The 24,061-nt window shown below is 33.3% G+C and overlaps 2 protein-coding genes across 2 annotated transcripts in view; both read left to right on the forward strand.

Annotated features, from left to right (window-relative positions):
• The first annotated feature begins 10,897 nt into the window (after positions 1–10,897).
• Positions 10,898–24,061, forward strand: part of LOC110179108 (uncharacterized) — a 50,174-nt gene continuing 37,010 nt past the window's right edge. The window contains exon 1 of the mRNA XM_086839111.1: positions 10,898–10,926. The gene's annotated coding sequence lies outside the window, so the exon portion shown is untranslated. The remainder of the gene's footprint in view (positions 10,927–24,061) is intronic.
• On the forward strand, positions 20,465–21,483 carry LOC110179109 (uncharacterized). Its single transcript, XM_020946499.2, has one exon. It carries the CDS (start codon positions 20,618–20,620, stop codon positions 21,260–21,262), a length of 645 nt encoding a protein of 214 aa, XP_020802158.1. The 5' UTR covers positions 20,465–20,617; the 3' UTR covers positions 21,263–21,483.

The raw sequence follows: 24,061 nt of genomic DNA on the forward strand, positions 1-24,061 counted from the left end.
TAATTCTATTCTTTTTTTTACTGCTTAAGCTTTGCGAACACATAAAGTTTATGCTGAGAAAATTTTATACCATTTTAATGTAACAGTTAATATTAACAAGAACCTGGACATCTTGTCAAATTTATAGCTGATCCAAAAAATATTAGCTGATTATAGAAAGTCAACTGAAGGAATAGAGCAGGCTTTACAGGTGTTTAAAGTGCAATATGGCGCTTTACAGAACAATGCTTTGCTTAACAGCACGCTGTTAGACTTTATTGTACGAATAAATTGGGGAAACAGATTTATTTTTTGTTTTCACTAGAATGTTACTAGAAACTTACTCTTTGACCCCGTTTTTTTTGTGTTTAAAATATAGACTTGTGTATAGTTTCTCTAAGTGCATATGGCAGCGTCAACAACCGCCGAAACAACTAAGACAACCGATGTCGGTGGCTACTTTTGCTCTCGTTTCGCCTGCTGCGTTAGGCACATGGATAACTGGATAACTTGGACAGTTTCCCGTTACCATTTTAGCCCCTCCTCCCCCTCTCCCCACCCCATTTACCCGCTCCTCCTGTCGTGTTCGTTGTGAACCTGCCACAGCAACAACAACTAACAAACACACAACCAAAACAAAACAAAACAAAACAACAGCAACCAACTTAAGCATAGAAAATAAATCGCAAACCGCAAAAGTTTGCAAATTTTTGTTTTAACTTTACAATAAAAAAACAGGCAACAAAAAAACAGAGAACCGTTGCTCCATTTCGGTGATCAGCAAAACCCTTTTAGTCTTTGGTTTTAAATTTTTTCGATTTGGAAATACATAGCTATAGATATAATATTGCGCGACAACTTATTAAGCTAAAAGTATGGAAAATATATAGATAAAAGGAAATAGGAGAATTTTTAAATATTTAAATATATAGTTTATATAAAATCTTGAGTTTTTCTATTCGAGAAACTCACTCGATCCTCTTTCGATGATCTCAAAAGTGGTGTAAAGTGTAAAGATATAATATTGCGCGACAACTCATTAAGCTAAAAGTTTGGAAAATATATAAATAAAAGGAAATAGGAGAATTTTTAAATATTTAAAAATATAGTTTATATAAAATCTTGACTTTTTCTATTCGAGAAACTCACTCGATCCTCTTTCGATGATCTATAAAGTGGCGTAAGATTGCAAATTGTGACTTGGAGAGGGGGGAATCCCCCAAAATAATTTGTTGGGTCTGGTAAATGCGGACGCGTGCCACAAGTCGAGGTATGAATCGAATCCCCATGTCGAGAGGCAGTCAGTCTGGCCATAATTGCCCCACACTCTGCCGCCACTCGAGGAGAGTCTCGCTTTTGCGGATCGGAGATCTCGGATCGCGAAAGTTCCCAAAAAAAATAAATCGCCAGTTGTGCGAGTCTCAAGCTCCCAAGGAGCTCGACGTCGTGCCGAGCGATCTGTATTGTTTGGCAAATTTGTAAGCCAAAAGCTTATTGCCAACTTTATTTTTTCTGTTTTTTTTTTTTTTTTTGTGGTCTGTTGTCTCCAGCTATTTTTTGTGGTACCCTTTTTTTAGCAGGAGGTGGGAGGGTTTTATGATTTCATAGAAGGTTTGCAACATTTATAGCAAATTAAATGACAATGTTTTGGGGACTAGTCCAAAGCTGTTGGGAAATAAATATATATTACAGGGTATTCCCCAGTTCCTTATGTCTTTGCAGCCTTTCTTCCTTTCTCGTTTTGGTTTTTTTCTTTTACTGCACTGCAAGTACTTTGTGCTGCTTTTGCTGGACAGCTTCTTGTAATAACAGCTAGTGCCTGAAGTTGCGGACACCTTGGCCATGTTTACCTTGCAGCTTGTGGCAGTCAGTGAGTCCCTCCTCGGCCAAAGATAAACTTCGCCCACATGGCCACCAAGTGGCCACCGGTGTTGAGTGCTCGCATCTTACTGCTTCGAAATGCCACTGCAACATGACAAAGTGCCACCACAACCAGGCTCAAAAGAAGGCTAACAATAATGGTAACAAAGCCAAAGATATTGGGTAACTTTACGTTGAAAGACAGGAAGAATGGGTTCATTCTTTTAAGTTTAAAGGTAATCAAGAAAAAGTATAGCTTAAGAGTTAGATATATTAAAAGATATCTTATATGAAATGATATTGTAATTGATATTAATATTCTTATTCGTACCTTCCTATATCTAAATGATATCATCTTATTTTACCCCCTTTAGTATTTTATATTTTAATTAGTGGCTTGTGCAATTCTTGATGCAAATCTGCTGCCCACAGTTACAGCATTTGTTTTGTTTTTGGCATTGGGATGCCACATTTATGGCTTGCAACCCATTTTGGGGGCAACTTCAAAGGGTAACCGACTAACATAGAGATACAAAATGCAATTTTCAAAAAGGAAAACATTCAATGGGCAAAAGTTTAATTAAAGCAAGGCGCTAAGGCATGTTCATGCCTCAAATGAACCTTGGCAAGAATTTCCATGGCGCAACACGGGGCACTAGCAGGCCACTCAAGCGCGTCATTTGGTTTATCAATTTTTTGTTTTTGTGTGTTGTGCAAAAGCCCATTACTCCCATTACTCCCCTTCCACATATATGTATCAATGTATATATATCTTTCTATATATAAGTGTATATATCTGCCCCTTGACTCACGAAAAATTGTACTTTTCGAGCTTGTAAACTAGAGCAGCCGCCATCGGGGGTAGATATGTGCAACGCCCACTGGGTGTGGAGAGACGTCCAAAGCTGGATGGCCATGCCTTCAAGTCGGTCAGATATACATAGATATATATATAGATATAGCTACCATTTGATTTGCTTTGGCAGCTTTTCATTTGCAATACCCTCTATATACATATATATCTCTCTCTCTGTGATGACAGCAGATCATGACAATGCTCAAGGTGCGATGTCAAGACCTCGCGCCACATGATACAGAAATTGAAACATTAAACATGAAACATTTAAAGTCACACGATCGTGTGGGTCAGCCAAAGGTATAAATTAAATATATATGTGTATAAAAGTATGGGAAATATAGTATATCTTAACACACGCTTTTAATTAGAAAGAGTCTTCCCCACATTTGCTTAAAAGCAAGCCAAGTCTTATGAACATTTTTTAACTAATTTTTAAACATTTATGGAACTATAAAATTACTAATATATTTACTAAATGTTCCCTAGTTTCTTTGAATACTAAAAAATATATATATATAATAGTTATAGTTATTTTTCCGTTAAAGAATTACTTTCGAATTTTTTTTGGTTGTGTGTGCAGACACAGATGGCCAAACATTTGGCATGGCTATGCTCTATTTGCTGTGGTTTTGGTTCACTTCGATGCTCTGCGGTTCGGTTCGGTGGTTCAGTGGTGCAAGTCAGGGCGGTGGTTCAATCGAATTCAATCGATTCGGTGGTGTCACCGGTGCCCAGATAGTTTGTGTTGGCGTTCACCAGGCGGAATGTGTTGCACTGCCACACACTTGATGCCGGTGCAAGGTTGGGTCAGGGTCAGGTGTGTCTAGAGATTCTGACACCTCAGGGTGTTGTATGTCGATCTTAAATGGGATTAGAGTCAAGCCAAGTGATGTGTAATTGATATTTAACTGGAAGCCAAGCACAGTGGTTGTCCTTTGCCATTATATATAATTAGTGCATTGTAACTATTGTGTAATTAAATTGTATTTAAATTTTAGTAAAGATATTTGAGGTATATATTTTAAAGTTGATAGTAAAACCTTAACACAATTGCATCGCTTTGTAAATAAAAAAGTAATCATAATAATTATCACGGCAATATAAAAAAGATTAACTCGTTCTTTAAATGGCATTTTTAATTAGTGCGAATATAAAGCAGACTTTATTGTTTCCATTTAAATGGTAGTTTTGGGTTCATATATTTTAAATGGTCACCAGACAGTTGTATATTAAATACACTGGGAAAACAAAAATTGATTAGTTTTCACCCTTTTTTGAGTCTTTTCTGTAGAGTTTTATAAAACCTTTGGCTTAAAATACTTATGAAATTGGTTTATTTTTCTTGTTATTTATTTTATGTTTTAAAATGTAGTTATCTTTCTTTTTATTTAATGTAAAATTCTTTCTGTGTAAGCTGAGCTTAAACTTTTGTGACCATTAAGCTGCTGTCTTAATGTTATTTGGGGTTAAGACAAAGGCAATTGATCAACTCAAGTTGTTAAATATTTTAATAAGAGCAGAATTTGGTTTACATATTTATTTTATTATCATGTACAACATATTTGTATTTCAATTTATTTATTTATTATTAATTCAACATATTGTTTTATTAATATTTTTATTTTCTAAACTAATCATAGCTTTCTGAACTTAGCTTTCTTTTTTGAAATAGATTCTCATTATTATTAATATTATTATATTATTTAAATAACCTTCTTTTATTTATTGTTTCTTTATTTATTTCTTGCTTATTTTCTGAAATAGATTCTCTGCTCCTGCTATAACTTTTCAAGTCATTATTCCTTAAATATATATATTTGATATTATTTAACTATTGCATAACCAAGAAAAGGTTAAAAAATAAATAATACACTTTTTTTTAAAGAAAATAAACAATTTAACTTACGTATACTTAATACGTATACGTAATATTTGATTCTGAAATAGAAATTTGTCTGGAAAAGTGCCTAAAAACGTACGGGAATAACAAATTTATGCTTGTGGAGGTCAAAAATAAACAAGAAACTTATTTTCAAATTGAAAGAAACCTTAAAAACTACGTATACGCAATATTTTTTGAAAGTAGAAATTTGTCTCGAAAAAAGCCTAAAAAGGCACGAAAATAACAAATTCAAGCATGACAATGTTAAATAACTAAGAAAAATATATTTTCTGAGTTAACAAAACATTTAAAATTACGTATACTTAATGCGTATACGTAATATTTTATTTAAAAGTTGAAATTTGTCTGGAAAAGTGCCTAAAAATTCATCACAACAACAAATGCCAGCATGAGGATGTTAAATAATACGAACAAAATATATGTTTTGAAGAAAATAAACATTTTCAATTACGTATACTTAATACGTCTACGTAATATTTTATTATTAAATATATATTCTTAGTAAATTGCCTATAAAAGCCAGGACAAAAACAAATTCAACCTTGGAAAGGTGAAAAAATAAGAAATAAAATTAAAAATTACGTATACTTAATGCGTATACGTAATATTTTATATGGAAGTAGAAATTTGTCAGAAAAAGTGCCTAAAAAGGCATGACAATAATAAATTCATGCATGAGGAGGTTAAATAATAAAATATAAATACATTTCCCAAGTGAAAGAAACCTTTAAAATTACGTATACTTAATATTTTATTTGGATTATTGTTTCATTGTTTTTAATGAATTGTTTCTCTCATTTCTTGCTTAGTTTATGGAGTAGATTTTCTGCTCTCCAATAGCTTTTCAAACCATTATTCCTAATATATAACCTTTGTTAATATTACATTATATTTGATATTATTTAAGTAACCTTTTTTTATTTATTGTGGCATTGTTTTAAATGTTTGCTAATCCCTCTCGAACCTCTCTCAGTGAATCACCTTTTGAACCCACAACAAAAACCCAGCCCAGAACCACTGAACCCTCGCCCTGTGTGGCTTTCACTTTCGAATTGAATCCGCCCGCAAAATGTTGTCTCTGTGGTTTTTGATGTCTCGGCTTGTTTTTTTTTTGTTTATTTTATCGAACCGAATCGATCGGGATCCAATCACTTTGTGAGTGGCCAGTTGACGCCTCCTCCGTGAACCCAATCGAGGTGACCTCTCTCTCACTCTCGATTTTTGCAATGTTGTTTTGTTCGCCAATCGATTGATAAGATTTTAACTATTTTAACTATACCATCCAACTTTGCTCGATTTCGGGCTTGAAAAACAAAAAAAGGTTTGGGTGTGGGGGTGGCAATGTCCGAAATGGCGCAATGACATTTAAATTGGCTACGAAAAATGTTGGCTTGTTGTTTTCAAAACCAACGGATTTGCTTTGACAAAATGAAATGCGCTCAAATTAAAGTGATTTCTTGTAGTTGTTGTTGTTACTGCTTTGTGTTTGGCTTTGCTTCTTTATTGGCTTGTTTTTATTGTTCACCTTTTTGTGGTTGTTTGTTTGTTGTTACAACAATTACAATGGCAACTACAGCGGCAGCGGCAGCGGCAGCGAAAATATAACTACAGAAAATGAAGAAAAATTATGACTTTTGATCTAATTATGACTTTGGACCCTATTTCTGTTTTGTCCCGCGGCAGCCTTGGCCCCAATTTGTTATTGCCTTAGTTTACTTAAAACCCGCACGATCTTTTGCTTGTTTTTGTGGCTTTCTCTGCCGCATTCTAATATTTGATTCAGACACGCCCACCGCCCCCCTGTGATACAATATCGAAATGTATATATATATATATATAGAGATAGATATAGCCTGGAAACAATAATTACTGTTGGCTGCCAACATTTTGCAATTATTATTTTGATTTGATTTTGGGATTGGTTTTTTTTTTATATTTGGTACGGTTCGATATTTTAAATTGGAGCAACAGTAATTGAGAGTCGGTTTTATTATAGAGAAATATGGCGGCATATTTAAGATAACTAAATAATTATCCCCGGGTAATATTGTTTATGGCCTTTCCTTCTTTTAGCTCCCAATTTTGCGCAATTTTAGCACCGGCAGAACGAAAGACTTAGGAAACGAACTTTAGCATTATTTTCTTGTGTTTTTTTTTGTTGCTTTGCTTTCTGCGCTTGGCTTCTTTTGATTTTTCTGGTCCATGCAGATATGTAAGAGAGAAATAGTAAAAAAAAGTGGGCGTGGCCCAATCAAGAAGCCAAGGGGGTGGGGGGTGGAGGAGGGGGGAGTGGGGTTTCAGCTGCACTAAACAATTTTGTCGCTCAAAACGACTCCATTAAGTCAGTCGATGGTTTTATGGCTCTACGCTTATTGCCCGCTGATGAATTGCATTTTATATACACTAACCTAAATGGCAGTAGAAGTGAGTCCTTTCGCTGTGATAGGGGATAGGTAACATTTGAATAATCGTTGGATAATATTAATATTTAATATTTAGAAACGGTTTTCCATTGGGTTTTCTCTTAGAAATTCTAGAAAACTTTTTTCAAGATGTTTTATGGCTTAGTAAATTAATATAATTACGAGAAATAAGTATTTTGTAAAATTTACTTTTAATTTTTTATTGTAGATTATAAATAAAAGATAAGGGTTTTTTGGCTGTGCTAAAGAATAGGTAAATATTGAATCCAAATATCCTAATATTAAAATAATATTTATAGAATTTACAATTAGTTTTCTCTTAGAAATTTAAGAAAGATGGTGGAGGTTTAGGTGTTTAGTTACTATTACAAGAATAAGCCATAATTTTACAAAATAACTTTCTTTTCTTTATTCTCAATCAAAGAAAATGGTGCTTTGGTTGTATTTGAGTATATAGGTTGCACTTAAATAATTTAATAATAATATAAATTAAAAATGCAGAGTTATACTAGAAATTGTAAAATGTTGGAGTTATTTCTTATGAGGTTTATGGTTCTAAATTATTTTTACAATTAAAATAATAGCAATTTTGTTAATTATATTTATAAGTCTTTATTTTAGCTTAAATCAGAAAGTGCTTTGCTTGTTCTAAAACATAATATAATAATTCTATTTATTATTGCTTTTACTTCTCTTTTTACAAAATTAATTCATTTACTGAGTAGGTTTAAGGTTTAAATTAATTACTACAGTTACAATAATAGAGATTTTGCTAATTATATTTGTTTTTCTATATTTAAGCTTATAGAAACCTAATATAATAATAGTGTTGTTTAATACTACATTGGGGTTGCATTTAATTCTCTCTTGGAAAGTTTTAAAAGCTTTTCTGGGAAGGTTTGAGACTTTATTTAATTATTACAAATACAATACAAAATGTATTGTTTCATTTATTTGCTCTTCTGGATTTATAGTTGATCTTTTCTATTGAAAACAATTAATTACACCATTTAATGACTTAATAATTTCTGAAACATTACAATCCTTTTTTTATCAATACCTTGTTTATTAAGTTTATGAAGTTTCATTTGTATATTTATTCCCCATTTATATTTATACTTAAACTATATAAATTTTTATAGTAAAATCAAAGAGCGGTGCATATTCGCTAGCTACACTCTTGGGCATTTTTCCTTTATTTTTCTTTTTTTGTTTTGTATGCTCATATTTATGTAAATTTCATAGGCGTGACTCAATGATTTGTAGTCTGGTGGGCCATATAACCGTCGCTTCGATCTGCATATCGCCGTGGCTATATTTGTGTATTCGAATCGCGTTGACAACTCGGCGACGGCCCTTTCACATATATTTTATTTTGTTGTTGTATTTTTTCTGCTATATATTACTTTTTGGAATGAACAATCAGCGAACGACAATCGAGCCATGGATTAGCTGTGCATCGACATAGCTGCGAGCATATGACCATATGTATATATTTTTATCCACATATAGCCATATAGCTCCCAGCTCTGGGCTGTCAAATTCGTTGCACTCATTAGGCCAATTCAATTGAAAAATCAAAAACTAAAAAAAAAAAACTACAAAAATGAAAAGCCCAAAAATGTAAGCGAGTCGTAATTGTGTTGTTAAGGCCATTTGGTAATATGATATGATATGAACCGCGCCGTCAAAATTAATCACTTCCCTTTTTTGCTAGAATTTGCATGCTAGACTAGACTTTCAATTTTTGTTGGTAAGAACCAGAGTTTAGGCCAAGTCGGTGCTGGTTTGCCAACGGATTTGATTTGGGTTTGCTTTTCCTTTTGGTATCAATTAAAACCAAATTATGCCCCGCAGGCAAGTCTCGGAAAATGCGCACCCAAAGCGAGATAATGCCTTGTCCGGTCATAACGGGTTTGCGCTACGCACTCAAGGTTGCCATCTCGGCCAACATCCACCTTATATATAAATATATAAAGATATATATATATAAAGATATGAACATATATGCAGCATGTCTGGAAATGCATATCTGTGGCTCTAATCGAAGGCGAACGCTCTGTAAAATGCAAATATCTGGCAAGGGTTTGGCAGTCAGTCAGAATGAATCACTCGAAGGAGCACAGAAATCGGGCCAATTAATCAACAGATATCTTAAAAAATTGAATAGTTTAATAATGAATAAAAAACTAAGAAATATCATGTTTAAAAGGAAACTTAAGTTATGATTACAAATCAAGGGATACATGAGTAGTAACCACAAAAATTTAAATCAGAAATGATTCATAAAATACCTCTTAGAAAATATGATTTTGCAAACTCTTGTCATGTTTTCAACTACAATTTAATCACCAAATAATAACAAAACTTTTCACATCCAGTGGTTTACCCACTCTATTAATTTCATCCTTAATTAATCTCTAATGGCCTAACAAAATATCTTTCTCTCGCCTATTTCCTCCCATTTATCTGGCCACATTCATCATCATTTGGTGTTTGCTTAATTTCAATTTTAATTTACTTTATTTTCTTTACACACACATTTTTGAGATCACAATTACATTAACAATGTCTTAATTTATTTTCCGCTCAAAAAAAGAAGCAAACTGATTATGAAAACTCCACTCAAGAGATATAATTTACTGTATTACTGCTGTACTTGTGGTGTTTGTGTCCCTGTCAATGTTCGATTTATTGGTGTCGAGTGTCCGAATCGTGCCGATTGCCATATTCGATAACGATAGGTTGGACATGCCACCGGCCACCGATGGTGGTCCCATCGATCGATCAACTTGTCGCATGTCCAGCGATAAGATCACCATCATAGACCATACATATGCCTCTAGATCTTGTTCATTCCGCTGTCATAAGTTCTATGCTCTCAATTCAGTCAATCGATTCGAATTTGTTTCGATTCGAATTCATTTCAAATTCGTTTCAATTCAACTCAATTTATGCGCTTCCTGTCTGTCCAATCGATTCATTGAATTCTCAGCATAATTTATCATATCGGATGCCAAGTGTATTTGTGTGTCTATGTGACATTGATTGCATCCTGTCGAGCGCCACACATTCCTTGGCCACTTTTGGGGTCCCCATCTGACCAAATGTGGGGCAACAATCTCGAGCCTCACTTTGGCACAGATCGGCATGCCGCTCATAAGTCTCTTTTATGGCTCTCTAAACTGTTTCACATCGCAATTATTGTTAATCAACTGGCAGGCGGCTAATTGTAGCTTTGCTCTCGTCCATAAACAGACAAATTATAATCTCAATTAAATGCGATAAGTAGCCGCGACAATGAAAATGCCTAGGTAGTAATTTTTTAATTATGTTTTGTTTTTATTTTCGGAAAAAAGAAGCCCTTGGGGGAAGTTACGCAAATCAAATGCTGGGAAATACTAATCAAAATTTGTCTAATGTTAATTTACGACCTGGATGGGTTTCAAGGGGCTAAGGAAATAAAGACAGGGGACATCAACTTGACTAATTTGAAACGATTCAAGCATAAGGAGGTTAAAAAATAAATGATAAATACATTTTTTGAAGAAAATAAACATTCAAAATTACGTATACTTAATAATATATGACGAATACAAAATAAAAAAAATTAAAAAAATATATATATTTTCTGAGTAAAAGAAACATTTTATATTATATATAGTCCACCGATTTGCCATGATCCAATATATATACTTTTAAAATTATACAAAAGACTAACTCCATAGTTTCAGTCAAATAGCTTGCTCTTAAAACTATGCCAAAAAAAAATCTCGCACACGTGGCTTATGATTCCCAACTGGTTTAAACATCTCCGTAACGAAGTGACTTCTGCCAGCCAGTCTCAGATATGTATGTGTTGTGTTCCTAAACTTGCAAGTCATTGTTTATCAGTGTTTAAAGTTAGTAACTGGTCATAGATACTTACCGTTCAGAGTTACTTACTGCTCATAGATGTTTACTGATCAGAGTTACTCATTGCTCATGGATACTTACTGTTCAGAGTTGCTCACTGCTCATAGATACTTACTGTTCAGAGTTACTTACTGCTTATAGTTACGTATACGTAATATTTTACTTTATAGTAGAAATTTGCCAGGAAAATGAAAGGAAAAGGCATGAAAATAATAAATTTAAGCATGAGGAGTTTTATTGATAAAAGATAAATACATTGCCAAAGTTAAAGAAACATTTTATATTACGTATGCTTAATACGTATACGTAATATTTGATTCTGAAATATAAATTTGACAGGAAAAGTGCCTAAAAAGGCACCACTAACACGGTGACATTAAAGAATAAAGAAAAAATATATTTTCTGAAGAAAATAAACATTTTCAATTTCGTATACTTAATACGTATACGTAATATTTTCTTTTTAAGTAGAAATTTGTCCAGTAAAGTTCTTATAAAGGGAACGACAAAAACAAATTCAAGCATGCAAAGGTTCAATAAAAAAGAAGAAATATATTTCCCAAGTAAATGCAACATTTTAAATTACGTATACTTAATACGTATACGTAATATTTTATTCTGAAGTTGATATTTGTCCAGAAAGATTGCCAAAAAAGGCACGACTATAACGATTTCAAGCATTGAATGGTGAAATAATAATCAAAAGTATATTCTCGAAGTAAAGGGAACCTTTTAATTTACATATACTTAATACGTACCTTTACCTTTAAAACTATGTTTTATTAATGCGTATACGTAATATTTTATTGTACTGTAGATTTTTGCACAGAAAAATGCCTAAAAAGGTACCACAATACCAAATTCAAGCACGAGAAGTTTAGATAACCAAGAAGAAATATATTTCCAAAGGAAAAGAACCCACTAAAATTACGTATACTTAATACGTATACGTAATATTGCATTGTAAATAAATATTTGCACCGAAAAATGCCTACAATAGACACGACAATAACAAATTTAAGCATTGAAAGGATAATAAGAAAAATAATAATTAATGATTACGTATACTTAATACGTATACGTAATATTTTATTATAAAGTTGATATTTGTCTAGAAAAATTCCTACAGAAGACTCGACATGCACAAATTCAAGCTTTGAGCGTTTAAATAATAAAGATTAATATATTTCCTAAGTACAAAAAACCTTTAAAATTACGAATACTTAATACGTATACGTAATATTTCATTCAAAATCAGAAATTTGTCAGGAAAAGTGCCTAAAAAGGCAGAAAAATAAAAAATTCAAGCATGAAAAGGTTGAATAACAGAAGGTTATATTTTCATATTTTCGAAGTAAAGGAAACTCTTAAATTTGAGTTTATTTATTACGTATACGTAATATTTTATTCTAAATCTGAAAATTTGCACAATAAATCTATTGATTAAATACAATAAAATTCTCATGACCCTATGTTACTTGTTATAATTAAAGCAGAGAAATCGCAATTTCACATGCTCTGTGACTGCATATCCCATCATCCATTCAGATATTGCATTCGTTTTCAAGGGCCATTGGAATATCTGCATTCATCGCTGTCATATGCAATGAATGCATATCGTTTGTCTTGCATATATGTACATATATCTGAACATATAACTCAAGTCGAACAATATCAGGTTGGACAAATGGTTGGCAATATGTTTTGCAATCGTTGACGATGTCGATGCCATATGTCAATGGCTTCTGCGGGTTCTCACAATTGCCACACATTGTGTGTGTGTTTTTGTTGCTGTTCAAATGCAATTAAATGCGATTTAATTATCGGTCGGAAGGAGCGAGGGACAGCCCAGGGAATGAGTGATCCATTTGCCCAATGGAAATACACATATAGTTTTTTTTTATTTCTTTTCGCTTGGAATTAAATGCAAATGAAGAGTGCCAGGGCATAGAAATATCTTTGAAATAGTTGCTCGTTCGTTGGTTCGTTCGTTGCGCATGCGTGTGAGTCGATTACAGCAACGGCTAACTGTTGACAAAGACTTTTATTATTGGCAGGCAGGAAAAACACACGACAAAACATACAAATGTCGTATATATCGTGCTGGTAAAAAACAAAAAGAAAAATGCATTGAACGCGCACGCATACCGAGTAAATTATATAGAGGGTTTTAAAGACCAGGCCAAGACGGAGGGGCTCCAAGGAGCACTTGCGTCATCTAAATTAAAGCATTGTGGCATTTATCATTTCAATTGGAGTGTTTGCCTTAGCCCGAACCACACTTTCAAGTTTTGTGTTTCAAGTCTTTCGAATTCTGACTCGAAAAAAAAAAAAAAAATAAATAAAAACAACAACAAAATAATGCACCTTTCAATGGAATTCATTATGAAATTCACTTATCTATCAATTTGAAGCGTTTTCTTTAGTCTGTAACTAGCAAAAGTCCGAACGAGCGTGTTTTAATTTAAGCAAAGCAAAGCCAAGGCAGGCTGAAAAAATCAAACATATTAAATCACGAAAAGCGCGATAGAAAAAAGCAAGTACGGAAGCCTGAAAGTGGAATGTGATCGAGTGTGGGATACCTGGCACTTAAAGCTGAAGAAGGGAGTGCAGAAAATATTTGTATATATTATATGTTGTATTGATAATAGCAACACGAAATTAGCTGTGTTTTAGATTGCTTTTTAGGAGTAAGAAATCGACATTTTGTTTGAATTATTAAACTAAACTTCGTTTAAACTATCATTCTTGGAAAAAATATGAGTAGCTAATAGAAAATTGTATTTTAAAATGGCTATAAAAGTTATAAATAAAAACAAAACTTTAAAAAATTTAGAAAACCAATGTTTTCTGATACTTGTTCTCTAATATCAACATTATATATTTTTATACCCATTCCAGGGTGTTATAAATTTACTCAGAAGCTTTAAACTAAGTGAAAGAGTCATTTCCGACCCTATAAATCATATATATTTTTGATCAGCATCAACAGCCGAGTCTTTCTAGCTATCTCCGCCAGAAAAAAATTTTTACCAATTTTTTCAAAATTTTAGAAGGGGTCACATTGTTAAAATTAGCAAAAAAAAATTTATAAAATTTTTAATATTTTTAAATGTTTAATTTAGTATGCAGATTTACTAATCTAATAAAAAATAACATTGGACAGCTTTCCGATTCGAAATTAAAACATTTTTGGCTTAGTTATGAGTTTTTTAAGCTTTGATTTGTCAAATAATTTGTCTTATAAAATTATCAATATATATCGATTAAAAACATACAAACATTTTAAGTTTAGTAAGAATAGATTTCCAATCCGATCCTATAATTCAATTGCGAACTGCTAGGGAATATAAACTTTTGTTTCCCAAATTTAGTTTCTTTTCTTGTTTGACATTAAATGCGTTAATTATCAATTTTTAAATATACATGTGTTACCACATGTCACCACGCTATTATCAATGTGATTATTTATCGGTATATCCTATTAATAAAAATACTAGTTTCATATATATATATATATATATATATATATATTATATCACTAATTTAACATTTAGTGGCACATTACTCTATATTATCGATAAAATACACTTTACGATATAATGTTTTTGTTAATAATTTCCATCAAACTTTTCACACTTCAAATATAAGTAAATCTCTATATATTTAAGATTTTATCTATGCAAAATATTTGCAAGTACTTTAAATCCAACTCAAAATATATATTATTTACAAATAATATTACATTGCTTTCCCCTACCTGGTATTAAGTTATAATACCCTATGGCCAACGGGTATTAATAATAACACCATCAACATAATCACAAAACCACCGAAAATCGAATCTGTTGAATGCCCAAAAAAGACGATGATTGCATTTGATGATGATGATGATGATGATGCGCGTGCCATGGCGCCATTTAGTGCAAATTTGTCGATGCTTCCGGCCACAAAAAAAAGAAGTACCAACAAAATAAAAAAAAAACGAAGATAAAAAACCGTTTTACTGGCCCACCTGCCGCCGAAAAAGAGTGTTGCTTGTTGCTTGTTGCTTGTTGCTACTGCAGTAGCAAGTGGCAACATCAACAGACAGACATTCACTTTGCCTGCCTTTTGCAGTTCAAATTGAATGCCAAAAAAAGAAGAAAAAAGAAAAGAAAAGAAAAGCGCATCATAATTTCCGTGCGCGGAAACTCTTTGGGGGGAAAACTCTGAACGAATTGTTTGCCACTCGAGAGAGCGAGCGGGTGAAAGATGAGTCGGCAGTTTTTCCCGCAAATCCCTGACTGGCTGGCCTGTCTTCACCTCGGCCCATCTATCAATTTGAATGCAATTCGAACGGCCCTCGATCCACAGCCAAGTCGAGTATGAGTATGAGTATGAGTATGAGTACGAGTTCGAGTACGAGTAATTTGCATGATGTGGCTGCTGCAGCAGTTGTTGGCAATTAAGGCGTTTTTTTTTTATTTTTTATTTCGCTTTTTATGTTTTTTTCTGGTCCGGAAGCCGTGCCCAAAAGATCGTGTACAGTTAGAACGGACAGCGAGGCTAACAACAACAACAACAACGACGACAACTACCGATAATTATTGTTAATAAATATTAGCTGCCAAAAGTGCAATAAACCAGACGAACGACAAGCGACAAATGCAAAGCAGTAACCCAAAGGGGCGTGGCCTAAAAAGGGGGGTCTAAGTTGCAGGGGGGGGGGGTTGAGGTAGGAGTCACAGAGACTAAAGTCTAGTCGTTCTACTATTTAGCTAGTTAATTGCAATCATATGCATGTAATATGCAATATGAATGTGTGACAAAAATAAAGATAAACTTTCTATTTAAGAAAATACTTAAAAAATTCTTATTCAAGAGATTTTAGAGATCAAAGATTATTTTAAAACTCTTTAAGATAATTTATATTTAAAACATTAAATAACATTTGACATTTTCAGGAAAAATTATAGGTTTCTTCTGTTATAGGTTCTGTTATAGGTTTCAGTTATTTTAAAGAATATTAAGGAACTCTTTGAGATAATTATTAATCATAATTAAATTTGCCTTTAAATTAAATAACATCTTAAGATTTTGATATTTTTCAGTTGTTAACTATGCTATTAATTGATAACGACTATGAAAAGAATTGAGATATATTTAAAATAAAAATAAGAACACAACGCTGCAATTTGTATATTGTTTTAGGAATGATAATTTCAAGTTTTATTTTAGATTAATATATCTATTAATTTAAAAATATGTATATTGCATTCAAATAAAACGCTTTAAGACTTCAATATTCATAAAAAATATTCATAAAAAAAAGCTAAATATTTTCCATACAAAGTCTAAAATATTCGTAGAGTTTTTGACCTGACTTGAGACAAAAGTTAGAGGAAAATAAGCTTAATTAATTTGTCTTAAATATATGTATATATACTATTTTTTATGAGATTTTTTATACAGTGCTACAATTATTTGTTTATATATTTAATACATATCTCATATATTATTTAATACCAATTATTTGGGTTAAGGCCCAATATGCACTGCCACTGCCAAAAAATCTAAAGTAGCATGCAACAATTTGGAAGTTTTTAATTTGAGAAAAAAAAGAACCGTGAAGAAATAAAGTAAGACCAATTATAGCGCTTAACCGAGACTAGATTTCGTAATAGTTTAATAACAAAAATTTTTAAGCTGTCGATCGACCGTCCAATCGATCGATTGAATATCGAACGGCACTTGGCCCGGACCTGAGACTGAAATTGAATTTAATTAGAGCTGAAAGTTCTATGACAAAATGATTAATTAAACTCAATTTGAGACGCCTACTTGGGGGCCCACATAGATAATGGGAAGCATATGGGGGACCCCAAGATACTTAGTTATCGGATCGGGCCAAGTGTCGTTGCTAATGATTGTGGAAGCTGGCGACATGTCGGAGCCCGCTAAATTGTTGTTAATTCCTGGCCATAATTTAGCCAAGCGCCTCATAAACAAACAACTTTGTTAACAACTAACTGCCTTCTTGCTATCAGTTGCAAGTGTTGAAGTCATAAATCTGCATAATCACACACATATGTCCCATAGGTTCCCCCAGACTGAAAGTGCGTTTGGTTTTAACATCGATGTGTGGGCTGTGCATTTGGTTGCTAATTTAATGATCTGTCACTTGTCGAAGCTACGAAGTGGCATACAAAATTATTTCATTAGAATGGAGGGAACTAAAGCTTAATATTATTATGGAACTCTTTGAAACTAACAATATTTAGGTGTGTTATTGTTTTCACTTTCAAACCTCTTCATGGAAATTATTTCGTAGATCTTTTTTCACTTTCTAAAATCTCTCACAGTTGAACTGCCACCAAAGCCTCTCGGGAACTTAATTATTTTAAATACAATTCAATAAAGTAAATTGCAACTAAATATTGTATTGATTTGTCGAAAAATTTGTTATGTTAAAAAATCGATGTATATTGATATATATATATGATATATCCGTCCGATTTTCATAAAATTTAACACAAAAATCTGGATTAATACATAATGACTATATCCCAAATTTGATGAAAATCTGTTGAAAACTGTAAAAGTTATATTTGTTTTTTCTAAAAATTTTCCGATCGTTCCTATCGCAGCTATATATATGTATATATATAGTCCACCGATTCGCCATGCTCCGACTTATATACTAGGAAAATTTTCCTAACTGCATAGTTTCATTCAAATAGCTTGCTCTTAAATTTGTGCCAAACAAATCTCGCACACGTGGACTATGATTCCCAACTGGTTCAAACATTCCCGGAAGGAAGTGACTTCTGCCAGCCAAGTCTCAGATATGTGTTGTGTTTTAAAAGTTGCAAGTCATTGTTTATCAGTGTTTAAAGTTAGTAACTGGTTATAGATACTTACCGTTCCGAGTTACTTAGTGCTCATAGGTACTTACTAATCATAGTTAACTACTGGTCATAGATACTTACTAGTCATAGATACTTACTGATCATAGATATTTACTGTTCAGAGTTACTTATTGCTCATAGTGACTTACTGATCATAGCTAATTACTGATCATAGTTTATAAAATCGTCCGATTGTTCCAATGGTAGTTATATATATATCTATATATATAGTCCACCGATTTGCCATGCTCCGACTTATATACTAGGAAAATTATATAGAAGTCTAACTGCATAGTTTCATTCAAATAGCTTAAATTTGTACCAAAACAAAACTCTCGCACACGTGGCCTATGATTCCCAACTGGTTCAAGCATCCCCGGAACGAAGTGACTTCTGCCAGCCAAGTCTCAGATACGTGTTGTGTTACAAAAGTTGCAAGTCATTGTTTATCAGTGTTTAAAGTTAGTAACTGGTCATACATACATACTTACTGGTCATGTGTACTTTCTGTACAGAGTTACTTAATGCTAAGAGTTACTTAGTGATCATAGATACTTTCTGGTCAAAGTTATTTACTGGTCATAGATAATTGTTAACCAGAGTTACTTACTGGTCATAGATACTTAGTGTTGAGAGTTACTTACCGGTCATAGTTAATTACTGATCATAGTTCTATGAGTCTTCCGATTGTTCCTATTGCAGCTATATATATGTATATATATATAGTCCACCGATTCGCCACGCCCTGACTTATATACTAGTGAAATTATATTGAAGACTAACTCCATAGTTTCATTCAAATAGCTTAAATTTGTATCGAAACAAAACTCTCGTACACGTGGCATATGATTCCCAACTGGTTCAAACATCCCCGGAACGAAGTGACTGCTGCCAGCCAAGTCTCAGATATGTGTTGTTTTAAAAGTTGCAAGTCATTGTTTACTAGTGTTCAACTGATCATATATTCAGATTTACTTACTGATCATAGTTGCTTACTGATCAGAGTTACTTACCGATCGTAGTTATTTAATGTTCATTGATACTTATTGATTATAGTCATTCATTGGTCATTCTCTTCAAAGTTAATTACTGCTCATATTTACTTATTGATCATAGTTACTGATCATAGTTACTTAATGTTCATTGATACTTACTGTCCAGAGTTACTTACTGTTCATAGTTCTAAGTTAACCAAAGTTAAATGTTTGGAATTGTTATAGTTTTATATCTTTAAGGGAAATCCAAAAGTGTTGTCTTAAAAAGGCTAATAAATGTATTTGTGCACTTTTTGGAATGCAAATCTCTAGAGTTCCCATAGTTTTTCTCACAATTTTCCCCCATAACCCCTTCATATGACCCTAATAACTTGATTCTAAAGTTAATGTCATTCGCCTTTTCTCGGTTTTTCACACTGCCATGCAAATCCGAGGATTTCTCCTCTCTCTAAGTCTCTGTGGGGCAGAGACTTTTACCCGACATTGTCATTAGTGGACGACGGACACTTGACACTCGAAGAACTGGAAAACTGTGAAAGACGCAAATTGTGGCACATGTGAATATATCGAGGGTCACGCCCACCAGACAGTGCAGCCGCCTTTGGGAAAGTTGGCTCTTTTGTTAGATGTTTGTTTTAGTGCCTCGACTTTTGCCCTTCTTTCACTCGGTGCACCATGGAAACCGAGAGTTGAAAACTGGAGCTAACTATTAGACCCACTGTGCTGGGTCTTTGTTTTATGTTTTTTATGGTTCATTAACGCCACTGCGCCTCAATTAAACCGAAATTAGTAAAAGCGAGTAGCAATTTTGAGGTGGGACTTTGTCCATTAGACATTTGCATAATGATTGATAATCTCCACAAGATGCTTATTCTAATTAGAGATTATTCAGTGGTGAGGGGAACGAATTGTTATGGATAGTAAAGATGCAATGTAAATTGTAAAAGGGATCTAAATCTATTTAAATCTATTAGGTATACAATATTAAAAAACCTCATTTACAGAGGTGGTTGATCAAGACACAGGAAATGTTCATTTTCTTCTACGATTTCGACTATTGTAAAAAATATATTGATATAAATTGTAGTTTTTTCATATGACTAGTGTACTATTAAAAACTTAAAAAGGTAAGGAGAGAGTTTCCTAATCTTGAATTTCTGTTTTTATAAACAAGAAAGGAAACTAACTTCGAAAATCCAAAGTTTTTATACCTCTGCAGTTTAAAATTAAATTAAATGATCAAATTGAAATATGATCACAACTAAGTTTAAAAAATATTAGTATTCTTTGAATCAATAATTATCAATATTTTTATATGACAATTTTTTCGACATATCAAGTTTAAAAATCGCAAACAAGTTATATATTTCTCAGAGTCTTAAAAATAAATAAAAATCAAATTAATAAACACTTTCAGGCTTTGTTTTTGGCCAACAAGTAAAGAGCTAATTACTTGGGTCCCAAGATAATTATGAGTTTTGATCACACATATAATCCTAAAAGGAAGAAAAGAGTGTAACAGTCAGGGGTATTTTTTTGGGAAATTATTCTGAAGAGACATTTTTTGTAAGTTAAAAGAAAGATACATTAAATCGAAGTTCCCCAAAGTCGCAAAAGAATTAATTACGGTCGAAGTAGGCGGCTGCTCTGGGAGAAATATTTTCCCTGCAAATCCTAGTTAGCTATGCTAAATAAGTTTTCAACATTCGTTGTCCGACCTCAAAATCTATCATTCCATACAAATCCCCCCTTCGAGAAAAAAGCATAATTTGGAAAAGACGAATATCTAAAAAATGGACGAAATGGTGCGTATGCAGGCGGGCGATGGCAAGTCGGTCCGGGCGCCCTTTGGGCTCCTTGATCGCTCCAAGGTTATCCAAGGCATGGGCCGCCGCATCAGGCCATCGTTCGCCAGCACCAAGGACAATGACAAGGACAATGGCAAGAATCCTGGCAAGGACAATGATGATGAAGAGGTGATGCCTTTGCATGGAATCAAAAGTCTGGAGGTGCTCCTCAAGGTGCTTCTGTGGGCCGAGTTCCATGTGAAAGACGATGAGCCCGCCTGGGTGGCCAAGGTAGAGCCGGTGACGGCCTATGAGATGGAACTACAGGTTGACGACTGGGACAAGGAGTTTCTGCGCGAAAAGATCGAGTTCGTGTGCGCTTTGATGGAGGCCGCAGATTACCTGGACATTCCCTGGCTCTACAAATTGGCCGCCTACAAGATCGCTTTGCATTGCCGCCGCATCAAGCATGCTGTCAATGGATTGAAACAATGTCAGGAGAAGATCCACTCCATGGCCATGTTCGAGTGGACAGGAGAGACCAGTGAGCCGGAGAGCCTGGAGAAAATTCCCACCGAGAAGCCCGTATATGATACAACTCCCAGTGTCCACGTGGTGGTCATCAATTGTGCCATTGTTCGTCAAGGATAGTTATTGCTGGCGAATCGCATAAGAAGGGACGCGTTGATTTTCTTCTTTATTTTTTAGGACAAATTCGACGGGACTAGATGATATGTTTTTATTCATAACCATTAACTGTTCTAAAATGTTTTCTAAATGACCAGCTGCCCGGCACATTTATAATGATCCAAATTATGGTGTAGCTGTAAATTGTATATTTGCAAATTAATTAACAAAAAAAACCAACGTTACTTCGTTTGCATTATTTTTTATTTCATTTTCCAACAATAACAAACTTGACCTTGTATTGGAATGATATGCCATAAAAACGAGATCAAATCGTTTTTGGAAAAAGGAGTAATTTCTGCCGAATCACTGTGAAGTATCCCCCTCTGAAAATCATTATGCCTTCCGTTTTTTTTTCTTTTTTGGGGCCCCGGTAACTCTATTATTCATGAACCAAATTGACGGCGAAATCAAAGCGAAAAAGCAGTTAAACAATAAACATTATTTTTGTAACAATTATTGGCGGCAGAGCGGCTGTCCCGTAATGAATGAACCCGATGAGTGTGGCAAATGAGTCGAATCGAGTCGAGTTGAGTCGAGTGGCAGCCACATCCACCTCAGTGAATGCAAGTTGCAGCTTCTGTGAATGGAACTTGTAAATCAAGTGGTTGTGTTCCAGTACACAGTGAGAAATGAAGGAGAAAAGTTCAAATATGTTAAAGATAATACATCTTTAATTAAACATTTAGGTCAAGAAGGTTTCAACTAGTAACTAAACTTGAAGAGCATCTCGTTATTTCTATGTGCAAGTTGTTACCAATTTATTTCTCTGCATTTTGAAGATGTTGTCCATTTCAAGATGATCAACACCTTCAGCTTAACGATAAGCCGTCATGTGCATTAACCAACTCCGGTTGGATTTAACTCTTTTCGGGAGCTTAAACCATGGATGGATGGATGAGATGGTATAGGATGCGATGCCAGAGACAAATAAAATTGTAAATGCAAGTACTGCTTAATTGAGGAACTGACGCTGCCAAGATCGTGGCACACGCACATGTGTGTGCAGCAGTTACAACATTCAGATGCAGATGCAGTTGCAGTTGTAGATACAGATACAAATATATCTGCATTTAGTTATTCACAGATACACATAGTTGCAGTCGACGACTCATGGCGATCTTAGGGAAATTGCAAAACATTTACTCAGTTCCAACTTTTAGCCACGACTCCGATATCCGGTTGCCGGGCAAATGTATTAAATCATTTTTTTGTTGTATTTGTATTTTGTTGTTGTTTGTTTTTTGTTGTATTTTTTGTTGTTGTCTTGTTTTTATATTTCTCTCGCCTGCATGCACAGGAAAAAGGTATATAGGAGCGGCATTCTGCTAAAAATAAAGGTTTAGTTAAAGGTAGTGAGGGAAATTATATTATAAAGAAAAGATTTATAATATAATAAAAATATAAATGTAATAAAAAATTATATGTATATAAATAGAAAAAGATATACATATGTATGTATGTATATCTTTTAAGGAAACGTTTTGAAATATTTAAACTAGTTATAAATAGTGAAATTTCCTTTATAAAGGTATTCTACGCTGAAACCAAAAATTTAATATAGAATCTTTATAATATTAATAATGTAAAATATATATTTTAAAGGCTGCAGTATATATATAAATAATTTTTCACATATGTACATAGTTTTAGGTACACATCTTGAATTATATGAACCAGTTATATACATATGTTATGGTTAAATTTTCTTTATAAAGTTATTCTACATTTAATGCAACAATTTAATATACTTTAATTTTGAACCAATGAATCAGTGAACCAATAATATATAGGGGAATATTTTTCATTAAGGTTTTTTACAAACAGCTCAAAAATTTAATACATAACCTTTATGATATTATAAAAGTAAAATAGCTACTTTAAAAGCTGCAGTATTTTGATTTGAATACATATAAGAGTATAAATATATGAGTATTATATTATTGTACAAGTAATGCAAAATTTAAAATGGAATCTTTCTGATATAAATGTAAAATAGTTATTTTAAAAGCTGCAGTATTTCGATTTAAAAACATTGATATACGACTAGTATATTATTATACAAATAATGCAAAATTTAATATAAAATCTTTATGATATTATAAATGCTTTTAGTTAAGTTATTTAAAATATATATTCTAAAGACTATAGAGCTTTGCATTTCTGAACATTTATTAAAAAGTTAACTAATGAAAAGTTATTTATATTGTACATATTTCAATTAAAAAGCTTTCTTTAGTACTCCAAAATACTCTTTAAAATACAATCTAATTCTGAAATGTATTTTACCGATTAACATTTAAAACAATTTCTGATTTAAAGTACTCTACCCTCTAAAAGGGGGACTGAGTAATGCCAAAGTCCATTTAAAACCAAATAAAACTCGGGCCGCCGAGTGTGTTGACCAACATTTGACTAATTAACACATCACAGTCAACTGGCAGCACTCGATAAATAGGTCAGCAGTACTCACACACTCACTCCACACTCCACACACCCATGAGTGTATGTCCAAACATTTAGTTCATTCGGCCTAATGTGGTTTTGATGTACTGCCACAGTCAGTGACTAGGAAAAATAGAGTTCGAGTTTGTTTATTTCGCATTTCTCTCGCAAACGGCCAGCGGAAGGCTGGGAATCTTCGAGTTACAAGTGGCATCCAAATGCGTTTGGACTCTCATCCAAATGGATGGTGACAATCTCCAGGTGTTTTGTGTGTAAGTGTTGCAGCGAAAAGCCGAAAAAAATAAGAGATACTTGCTT

This window comes from Drosophila serrata, unplaced genomic scaffold (assembly GCF_035046125.1).
Source record: "Drosophila serrata isolate PLE 108 unplaced genomic scaffold, ASM3504612v1 contig_362, whole genome shotgun sequence".
Lineage (NCBI taxonomy): Eukaryota > Metazoa > Arthropoda > Insecta > Diptera > Drosophilidae > Drosophila > Drosophila serrata.

What these genes read in the sequence shown, in the direction of transcription:
- LOC110179109 (XM_020946499.2), top strand. Translation starts at nt 20,618, where the DNA reads ATGGACGAAATGGTGCGTATGCAGGCGGGCGATGGCAAGTCGGTCCGG.